The sequence below is a fragment of the Vanacampus margaritifer genome, chromosome 5 (genome assembly GCF_051991255.1).
Source record: "Vanacampus margaritifer isolate UIUO_Vmar chromosome 5, RoL_Vmar_1.0, whole genome shotgun sequence".
NCBI lineage: Eukaryota > Metazoa > Chordata > Actinopteri > Syngnathiformes > Syngnathidae > Vanacampus > Vanacampus margaritifer.
This window is the reverse complement of record NC_135436.1, coordinates 11,317,093-11,328,815: the sequence shown is the minus strand read 5'-3', so window position 1 is coordinate 11,328,815 and position 11,723 is coordinate 11,317,093. Positions and strand designations below refer to the sequence as shown.

At 39.5% G+C, this 11,723-nt stretch overlaps 1 protein-coding gene across 1 annotated transcript; it reads left to right on the top strand.

Annotated features, from left to right (window-relative positions):
- The first annotated feature begins 3,522 nt into the window (after positions 1 to 3,522).
- Positions 3,523 to 7,095, top strand: her13 (hairy-related 13). The gene is made up of 4 exons (XM_077565494.1): positions 3,523 to 3,769; positions 3,841 to 3,927; positions 4,008 to 4,089; positions 5,303 to 7,095. Exons 1-4 carry the CDS (start codon positions 3,686 to 3,688, stop codon positions 5,746 to 5,748), a joined length of 699 nt encoding a protein of 232 aa, XP_077421620.1. The 5' UTR covers positions 3,523 to 3,685; the 3' UTR covers positions 5,749 to 7,095.
- The last annotated feature ends 4,628 nt before the right edge of the window (positions 7,096 to 11,723 follow it).

Below are 11,723 nucleotides of genomic sequence, written 5' to 3'. Positions count from 1 at the left end.
ACTCAACTTAGGCCTCAATGCAGTGTACGAACACATGAACCAAATACACAAAATACTTTCTTATTAATGTCTCTGTACGTACCAAAAAAAACAAACACTTCTGCATGTTTGATTTGTGAAATTTGGAAAATTACTCAGCACCATAAAGATTCAGTCACTAGAATCGTTTCTCACGTCTCTTTACATGGTATGTCCATATAGTCTGTAAACTACATGTCCACATTCACATTTAAAGCAAGGGTAATCAATAATAACATTACAATTTTAAAAGCAGTGTTTACTTGAGGATCTTAACCCTTTCAGACCCATAGATTGTCCCAGTGGACATGACATATTTGCGTTTCTAAAACAATAAAATGCATAATTTGAATGACGTTAACACTTCTGGTTCATGATTGGATCTTAACTAACCAATCACAGTCACAAGTTGATTTGCATGATATTCATGTTAAAAATGTTGCATATAAGTTTGGTAAGTTTACAACGCGTTACAGCCATACTATCTTGGCGTCTACTATAACAAATAAAAACATGAGATAATTAAAAAAAAAAATCCATGCTGTTCTTATGTGGGAAAAGAGTCAAAATCAGCACACACACAAAAGAAAGAAAGAAAGAAATTGCCCAGCAGAAAAAAATGTGGGTCTGAAGGGTTTTTTGTTGCCCAGTCAGAACAGTATGTTGCCATCCATCCAGTTTTGGTGCTAATGAGCCAAATCACAGACGTAGCCACTGTATTGAATTGAATGAGAATTCAAAATGGCACCAGTCACATCATATGTGATCCCACACACTATGAAACTATATATAAAAGTTAAACCCATTTCTAACAATGAAGCCAACTATTATTATTAGTTATGAACGAATAGATGCATCGTGCAATCATAACGTCATGGATGCAGTGACCAGGATGAAAAGGGTGAGGTTTCGTCATGTACCTCATCACATTAACACTGAACGCAGCTGACATCGTTGTATAAGTTCGGTCCGTACCATTTCTCCCCTTTTGTTATATATTTTTCTACAACATTTTAATAACGTTCATATCCACTTCTATCTTTATCATCACACTTCTTGGTACTTTTGTGGTGATTTATCACGAATTTATTTTTATTTTCTACACATTAATTAGTTACAAAATTAAATCACTATCTGTATTAAATATAAATGGATAGTAAAGAATGAAAAAGAAAGTCACAGGCACTGCCCCCATAATGTAGAGCTGAGACTGACTGCAGGGTGTCTTCTGGCCAATGATGTTGTAACTCATCAATGGGATTTCAAAGCTGTACATATGGCCCATTCTCCTTCATTATGGTCGTTATGAGTGGCCCCCTTCATGGAGCCTGCAGAGAGACAGAGGGGGCTGCCTGGTCCCTCGTCGAGCCCTCCAACAAAGGCCGGTGGGGACAGCTGCTCCCAGTCCGCACCATTAAAGATGTGGAGCGGGGATCTGGGGGTGGCGAGGTGCCAAAATCATTCCACTTCAAAGGTCTGAGGCGCTTCCTTCATTTGGGGCAGTAGAGTTTTACTGGCGCTGCTTGCGGAATGACGCGCATTGGTGGCATTTCCGCGCGTAAACGTGCGCTGCGTTTTGTTTATCAACAGGCGCCGTGCGCATCTTTCATCAAAGTGTACACAACCGCTCCATTGTGGTGATCGTTTGCATAATAAGAGATTGCGTTTAAAACAAGGACAGTGAGACTCTTAAAAAAAGGTCCCTGATTCACAAAAATGCATGTCAAAAAAGGGGGGGGAAACTAGTGCCTTTATTTCTCAGAAAGAAAGTATAAATGGCAATCCTGTTAGATGGGGATGCAGACAGACGAGTTGCACACAAATCAGGAGTCAACAAACAACAGGGAGAACAAACGCATATGCAGCAGGCTCAGGCCAACACCTGTCGCTTTCTTTGGATAAGGGCCCTTAATTCCCCCGGCTGATTCAGTTTGGGCCGAGGGGCCGCCAGCAGCAGCAGCTGCCAACTGAAGGCATCGCGTTACATCCGCCCAACAGGCGAGGCGATCTGATGAGGCTCGGACACAAAAGCGAGCAAGAAAGTGGAACGGTCGGGCACAAAATTACTTCATGCGGCCAGTCAGCTGTCTTGTACGACCTACGAGATCCAAAACAAGAACAACGTTCAAAACCGCCTTTTGTGGATACCAATGCTATACATTTTTATCATCACATTTAGATACATTTATGAATTAAAATAAGATGTAATTTGCATTCATGTAATTCTAATATTTCAGTATTTTTGTTTAGCCTTCATCATATTAGAAACACATCACAGACACTCTTGGATCACATCTCATGCATTTTTTTTTTTTTTGCAGCCTAATTCAGGGCTGGCAAGTGCACAAATTGTTATGACACACATTTGACAAAAGTCATTTTCATTAAATTTCTGCACCATCCCCACTAGGTCAATTAAATTTAATTCATGTTATATACAGTACATGAAATTAAGAATAGATGTATGTATTTATTTATTAGACTTTACACAATCAGGATTTTGGGTTGATCACCAGTGATCAACGAATAAAAAGAAAAGAAAAAAGATCACTGTTTTTTTAAAAAAAAAAACTGTTATATACTGTCTACGTACGGTCAACCAACACCATTCTTTGGGTGTAGGGACTGGCCCGGCCAGCGAATAGCTAAAAAACACATATTAATGGATGTCAAATGAAATATATGGGGGGTGCTTCTTCAAAAAATGCTGATAAACAATTAATGAAACATATGTAATGTCTTATTTCTTGGAGCCAATCAATGATGTCATTGATCAATTGGGCAAATTAAGACCAATCACCGATTTTGCATCAAATGCTAAATATCGTCAAATCCCGATCGAGCTGATCATATCGGTGTGAAATCTATGTTTAATAAATATTGCGCTTTGACACAATGAAAAGCAGTATAGAGCTTATATAACAGTGTAAATGTATTGTTCCCTAAAAACAACTCAAAATACAGCCATGGCAACAAAAATGAGTACACCCCCTAAGTGAAAATGTTCCAATTTAGCACAGTTTGCAGCCCCAGTGTCATGTGACTCGTTATTGAAAGGTCTCAGATGTAAATAGGGAGCAGTTATGTTAAATTTGGTATTACAGATTGACACTGACTACTTTTCATTGCTACTTGGTGTCATTACATTAGATATATAATGTGTGCCTAAAATACTGGCATTTGGAACAATGCTTACAAGGGTACTGTGATGTAACGGTCACATTGTTATTTTTATGTATATTTTTATTATTATTATTACAAATATTTTTATCAATTAAGATACTCTGGAAGAAATAGCTTGCCAGTAGTCAATTTATTGCAAAAAACAAACAAACAAACACTTTCTGAACACTTTCTGCGTCGTTTTTAATTCAAGTAGGGGGGGGGGGGTGAAGCGCTCGCTGCCTTGACACAGAAAATGCGTCATTAAAGTCTGTCCAGCTCTTGCTGGTGCTGACCAGAGACAAAGAGCTTCTCGCCTATTGGCTGCTGCCGTGTGCGCCCTGTCGTCCCCCAGCAGGAGCAGCTCGGCCCCTATTCACATGTAAATAAGCCCCTATAAATACTAACAACAGTCAGCCGGCAACGGCAGCACGTCTCACTTGGATTGCACAATAAACACAAGTCAGGCAGCAGAGGGAGAGGAGAGAAAGCTCGCGCAAGCAACATGGCTCCTTCTGCTCGGCACAGCAAGGCCGAACTTGGCGTGCAAGAGGAGTGCTACTATGGGATCCAGAAGGTGGACAGAAAGGTAGGCGAGGTGAAATAGGAGGCTAGCGAGGCGCAGTAGGAGTAAATGTGTGCATACGTAATGTGTTGCAGACTAGGAAGCCTCTGGTGGAGAAGCAGAGGCGAGCTCGCATCAATGAGAGTCTGCAGGAGCTGAGGAGCTTGCTGGCTGATTCCGACGTGAGTACACACACCTCACCCAATTGACACTAACGCACAGAATTTACAGTTAACTTCATTTGTAACCGCCCTTTCAACAGTTGCACTCCAAGATAGAGAATGCGGAGGTGCTGGAGATGACGGTGAAAAAGGTGGAGGACGTCCTGAAGGACAGAGCGCAAGGTTTGGACCTCATCCATGACATTCAAATATAAGATGAATGAGCAATCCTCGTTACGTGGAAACGGACATTCTGGAGGCAGTTCATTCATGCATTTCATGACTCAGTCAATTACTGTACTCAAATCGCATGGATTGGACGAAATCAGAGATTCGCAACCAGTGAGCTAATATTTGTTTACCACGAGTAATGTGTCTTTGTCCAACTATCGATGCCAGTGATATTTAATGATAGGTGGACAAACATTTATTGTTTTATTTATTGTTTTGTTTATCGCTAGTAGTGGACTTGATCCCAGTTCCCCACGAATCACAATTCTTCACACTACCAAAATATTTTGGACAATTGCAAGCTTCCAACTTTGTGGTAACAGTTTGTAGAATACTCTTTTCAAGACCGTTTGAAGGCAAGGCATGCTTGGAGGAGTTTTGTGTGGAAGAACCCTGACCTCAACCCCATCAAACATGTTTGGAATGTAGACACTGAACGGAGTGGAGCCAGACCCTTTCTCAGGTCCAACATTGGGGAATGCTGACGTCGTTTTGTGAGCTCAAGCTCAGCCGTGACTGGTCATTACCTGAGCCTTGAGCAACTGTGATGTCATTTGCATTTGTCGTTTAATATTCACAAACGTACATACAACATAAAGAACATTTTTGACTTGACTTCCACCTTAAACTGTAAATCTGTATGTGAAACAAACAATCTTAAAGGGAAAATTATGTTGTATTGTTGTGATGTTATATGTGACCTCACTAGTTCAAACATGGCATCTTTATTAATATTACATTTGTGAAATATGAGTTATGCAGCAAAATCCAGCCGTTTTTGTCCATCTCCATTTTGCCACTTGCTGTCGACTGAAGATGACATCACAGTTGCTTAGGGTTCAGGCAACAACCAATCACAGATCATTATTTTTCTGAAGCTGAGCTGTGATTGGTTTTTACCTGAGACCTGCGCAACTGTGGTGTCATTTCCACTCGACAGCAAGTGGCAAAATGGCCGCCTTCTGATATTGATAAAAACTGCTTTATTTTGCTGCTTAACTCATATTCCACTAACCGCAATATTAACCGTATTTAGACTAGTGGGGCTGCATAGAACATATTATTGTCAATCATTTTTTGGGGGGTTGACTTCCCCTTTAAATGGAAATCTTTCCTGCTCACTTTTGACAAGTTTAATTAATTCCCACTCTCCTTGCATCAACAGAAGCCGACACGCTGAGCAACGAAGCAAGCGAAAGGTTCGCAGCCGGCTACATCCAGTGCATGCACGAGGTCCACATGTTTGTGTCCACCTGTCCCGGCATCGACACCACCGTGGCCGCCGAGCTGCTCAACCATCTACTGGAGTGCATGCCCCTCAACGAGGACCACCTCCAGGACGTGCTGATGGATCTCATCGCGGACACGTCCGAGAACGCGGGCGGCGCGTGGCATGGAGGGGGAGACCCTCTCCGTTCCGCGTTGGCCTCCCCCGGGGGAAGGAGCGTGTCCAGTGGGTCGTCTTCCGGCACGTCCGGCGAGGACTCGTGCTCCGATCTAGACGACACCGACAGCGAGCACAACCAGAGCACTGCGGAGGCTTTGGAAAACAGGGAAGCTCTGAGCACGCCCACCGTCACCTACTCAAGGTCCATGTGGAGACCCTGGTAGGAACCCGCCGGTTTCCTTGTGCTGGATGGATCTGTGAGCGCCCTTGATAGAAACGAGGAGAAATTCCACCCCAAAACAAACACTTAATAATTACAAATGAAGAGACACTTGTACAGTTGCTGCATCCATGGATTAATTTCTGGTCCCCACAAGTGACTTTCACCTGACAAAAAAGACACAATGGATCCTTTGGATAGTTCATCTTTTCTGTCTATTGAATTCTGGGAAATATTGGAGTCCACTCAATACACATGCCAACAGAAAATATCTGCAGCCACCTGTTGGATTTTGCGGCTTCACTGTTTTCAAAGTGGATTTTTTTTAGGCAGCACAATGAAGTAGTGGTTAGCACATCTGCATCCCATTTCTGAGGTCCTGGGTTCAAATTGGCTCTGGGCTTCCTATTTGGGTGCTGTTCTGCTTCCTCCCACTTTCCAAAAACATGTCAGCCATGTTGATTGAAGACTCCAGATTGTCCATGAATGCGAATGGGTGTGAAAGCTTTTTTGGGGACTAGTATCGTCAACACACATTTTGGTGCCAAAAACGTTTAAACAGTTTTCGGGTATTTTAATGTGATTGAATCTGAAAATGACAAATTGCCTTGAGTGTTTTAGATAATCCATATTTTTGTTTTGACAAGTGCTCATAACACGCAGATTACGACGATGACATTCTCTTGATGCCACAACGTTGATGAGGCTGTCATTTGAAGCACATCCATACAGTATTCTTTCATTTTTTATGTCATATTGTGAAAGACGCCAATCGTTATCACGGAAAGCCTTCAATATGCAAATTATGTTTTGTGAAAGTCAAGCAAAAAATCTGAAAATGAGGCAATATTAGTGGCAAACAGGTGAGGTCAAAGCACAAACTACTTTTAGTAATGATCAAAGCAAATTATAAAATAATCGTCAAACATGTAGATATCTCAAAAACTAGAGCCAATTCAGAGAAACACATGTCATTTTCGGACTCAGCGGCCCTAAATTACCCAGAAACCATTCAAATATCTTTGGTACTCAATTTTATTGTATTTTGTTTGGCCAGTGTGTGGTTGGATGAACAGATTTTCCTCCATGAGGGCACGTGGCCCAAAAATGACATTCTTCCTCACAGCGCTCACTTATACTTCAACCACTAAGGCCAACGAAGGATTGCCCCCTTTTGATGTGAATAACTTCATGTACTGTATAAAGGTTTTGTATGGGGAGAAGCAAGCTCTTTTAGAAAATGTAAGTTTGGCAGTGCCTCTGATTAATATAAATATTGCTAATGTATTTCATAAAGATTTGTAGTTTATCTGTCTTGTAAACTCCTTTAGAATGTTGTGTTGATATAATGTCTAGATCACTGAATTTACTTAATAAAATATTTTGAAGGAAATACTTGAGTGTACAGTCATGTGATTCAATGTGAAGCTTTATTGTAGCATTTCTTGTCTTGTGGGTCGCCAGCTGTTGATGTGAAGATAGGGGGAGCCACGTGATGACATCCATTTCTTGAGTTCCACTCAGTTTTGCCAACTCACAAATATGATTTAGAGGCTTTAATGGTGACCTTTAAAAAAAAACGACCAATGTAGCGATTTTGGCTAGCTTGTTTCGCTGTAGTTCCTTGTGTCAGTTTGTCATTGGATGTATCCATCAAAGGCATCCAGCAGATCTTTCTGCCTCCTGAGTCACAAAATGGGGTCTTAATTCTCCAGACAGTGGAAACGTCACGCCTTAAAACTTGTCTGACTAACAATAACAAATAGAGAGGGGATGCTATAGCTAGCTATACCTAGCCTCTGAAAACATGTCTCAGATCAAATTGAGAAAATTTTATTGAGTTTGTGTTCCGTAATGCAATTATATCAACAGTTTTGTCTGTTTGGTCATATAAGTAATGAACATATTTAGGGGAAATGAATAGTGGAAATGTGGTGGAGTATAAATTGTCAGAAAATATAAATAAATTAAAGTACAGATGTGTCAAATGTCTACTTCGAGTACAGTAGTGAAATATTTGTACATTGCATGAGGGCATGTTATTATTCACGAGCTAATTGAATCAATAATACTTGCTCTACATTATACAAGATGAACTTTGTATGGCAAAATGATTTGAAGTTTCTGATTTAGCACACATGCACACATACTGTAGTCAAAACAAGGACATTCCGCAGATGGGTCAAAACAAGATTTTGTTGACAGTTTTGTGTCCTTGATGCGTTAGAACTGCACCAGACTGGGCGCGTTGAAACATATTATTACAAAAAGTAAGCAAAGAATGCTGAGTTTGGGGCTCATTTCTATATAAAGCCCGGCAGAATTCTTTTTTTATTGGATGAATGTTATCCTTGATTTTGGCCTGCCTTCATTTGAGGCATAAAAAGTCTAATTCAGTTTGAAATGTAATAATCTGAAAATTACCCACCAAAAATAAGATTTTCGCATTTGTTTTTGTTCAATGTGAAAGTGTACATGTTGTGGCTGGTGAGTGTGTGTGTTCCTATTAGCACGTCTTCCCCTTTGAGTCGCACCTCGTCTCAGATGAGCTCATTGACAAAAAGCTGTTAGATCCTGTCTGGATTGTATGGACCCACCATCATAAAGCACTCACAGCCATCTTCTCCCCTCCTGACACAAACAACCAACTGCCGAAAACACTCTCTGTGAAAAGACATTTGAGTCCATTTTCTTATTGTCTGAAAAATCCTTGAATATTTTCTGTCTGATGATCCCGGAGTCTTGAAAGTATTTCAGACAAGTCATTAGCAAGGCCGGGTGGTGGAGGGGTGTGAAAGAGACAGGAAACACACGAGGAGCTGCAGTGATCAAAGCTGCCGCTGACCATTTGACAGGCGAGCGTCAAACCCTTGCAGAGCTCAAAAGACAGTGGAAATAATACAAGTTGGCTCGGGTTCTTCAAAGGCACAAAGACATAAAAACGAAGGCCACCAAATTACAACGGACGAGCTAATCTCAATTTACACAAATTGAATTACTCCGTGTGAAATGTGAACATGTTTAGTTGAACAAAAAGCTGAAAAACATGCAAGCTTTGAATTATTTTGTTAAATGTCGACAAGTGCAAACAAAATAAATACTATTACTAACAAGTACACTAGGAATATTAATAATGCACATAAATTAAAATAGTTGTTAGGTGTCGTATTTTTGTTAGGGATGGTTAATTACCAATGTATTGGTATCAGGCCGATAGAGGCCTTGTTTCAAGGTATTGATACTCTCAACAGCATCTGATACAAGTATAAGCTGCCCTCTTGTGGCCATTTTACGATCAGGAATTAGAAATGATAAATTGGGAGAATAGAAAAATTGCCATTCATTTCATCCACTTTGAACAGAAAATCAGATATTGGGATGTACAGGTCTACCTTTAAAATTATTTAAATTTTATGTATGAAAAATACTAGTAGTAGTAAGTAAGTACAAGTAGTACTTGGTATTGGTATCGGTACTTAAGAATTGAGGACTGAAAAAAGTGGTATCAAACATCCCTAATTTTTGTGATTGTATTCAGTTTGTTTTCACTAAATTTGCTGACTTAATAACAGCAGTTGATATGAAAAAAAATTAAAAAAATCTGTCATTCCACACAAGTATATTTTGATAATAGTTTTTAAAAGTTTATCTTATGTTATGCCAACATAACATAAATACAATTTTGTTTGACTAACCAAGTAAAACTGTGTCTGATTGTTGACAATTGACAAAAGTCATCTCCTCAATGGAAAGGTGGACAAGCAGGAACAATTTCCTCTCCTCAGTTCAGTGAGCTTTGTGGAGAAAACATGTAAACCATCAAGCAGGAGGCGGGACTTTTGAGTGTCTTCATGCATCAGCTGCAGGTTGGTGGCCAGTGCATGAGTTCTACATGGTTCAAAGGTCAACTTGCTTAATGCAGCAGTTGGTCTGAGAATCATTTAACGGGCGCTAGGCAGCATATGGCGCTGAAAAGGATCCCTGGGGAGCCCCGCCACCCTCAACTGTCTTTGACTGTGAGAGAACAATCACGTCCAGCAACAGCACGAGCAGGCTGAACAGCAAATGCACATTGTGTCTTTAGAAGTCACTTTGGTCATTTGGGGATTTTCAGTAATTATAGTGGCAACATTTATCAACACGGGTACAAATATAGATGTAAATCTCAATATACATTATTAGAATATCAAAGATGAAATTGAGGTAGATAGATACATTTTCTGAAAGGGCAAAACAAAAAAAAGCTTACCAAAGATTTTTAGATTGCATAGATAACATTTGGTGAAGATATGTAAATTTAAAGATCAAGAATTTAGTCGCTAGTAACCCATAATGAAACGTGCTGAACTGCACTCCTTAGCAACGCATACTTGAACGTACGAAGATTAGGGCCAGTGAAGAGAGAGAAAAAAAAGTTTGGCAGGATTCTCACTTTATTCTCAGAATTCTCACTTTAAAGTCAGAATTTAGATTTTTAAGTGAGAATTCTGACTTTTAGTACTACTATTATTCTCACTTTAAAGTGAGAATTTTAAGAATAGTCATGACTTTAAAGTCAGAATTCTGTGAATAATGTAATTGTCACTTTAGTCAGAATTATCCCTTTAAAGTCAGAATTCTGAATGTGAAATGTGGGAGGAAACCGGAGTACAGGGAGAAAACCCACACAAGCACGGGGAGAACATGCAAACTCCACCCAGGAAGGCCGAAGCCCGGATTCGATCTCTCGTTCTCTGCACTGCGAGGCGGACGTGCTAACCAGTCATACACGTGCCGCCCCAACATGAACTTGTATAACATTATTTATTAGGGCTAAACGAGTACCAATACCAGGAATTGTATTTGGCCAATAACAGGCCTTATTTTCAAGGTACTCACAATGGCAGCTGATACCAGTTGACCGTCTTCTTGTGGCCGTTTTACAATCAGGAAGTAGGAAGTAGAAGATAAGAAAAACTGCCATAATTTTTAAATTCATTTTTAAAGACAAATGCTTTATTAGGATTTATAGGTCTTTCTTTAAATGATCCGTCAGTTTTTTGCGTGAACATTTTGTGTCTCAAAAGTACTAGTGGTATCAATATTTGGTATTAGGAATGGACTGGTTATTGGTGCTGATATTCAGCATTTTGATGAATATCTGCCTTTTTGAAGAATCATATGGCCGATAATAGATCAATTTAAAACAGTAATAACTATAGGGAACTATTTATTTACAGGGCACTACACTACCTTTTAATTTAATTGTATTTATTTTTTTAATTAAGAGCACTGTAGCCCCTAACCTATCATTTTAAAAGCACAAGTAGATTTAGAAACACACTATAAATTGACTTGCAAAAGTAAATATTAACTCCCCTCTTTTTCATTATATTACCAATAACTGTACTGAAGTGTGGAGCAGAAATTTGACAGCAATGAAATATATTCAACAATAGTTGTTATTTAAAAAATAATAATAGCTTGGTTACTGGCACGAGTGGATGGAAATTTGACTTTCACTGTCTCAAAATTTCGGAGCAAAATGCCACCCTTTAGGGGTAGTCTGACTCTGGAGCCCTGATTTCAATTCACTTTAAAAGAGATACCGCTGACTCTGGGAATGCTCTGCACCTTGTTTTTGTTTGAAATTAAAACTAAGATAAGTAAAAATTTAAAATTACAGATATTTTTAAAATTTTGGAAAACCTCTGTAGAAAACAATAGGGAGCTATTTAACTTTTTTAATGTATAATTTTTAAGAAATGCCAATGACCCTGGGAAGTCTTTATATTGTAAATTTGTTCAAAAACCATTCTTTAAAAAAAAAAAAAGTATCGATTATCGGCCTCCTTGACTACTAATAATTGGTCTAGGCACTGAAAAAACCCCATATTGGTCTCTCCCTACTTAGTGTCGATGACTATTCAAGAGTTCAGTACTCGTATTGGTATCCAACATCCATAATACCGTGCAAATCGGTTTTGTGCTTGAGGGTAA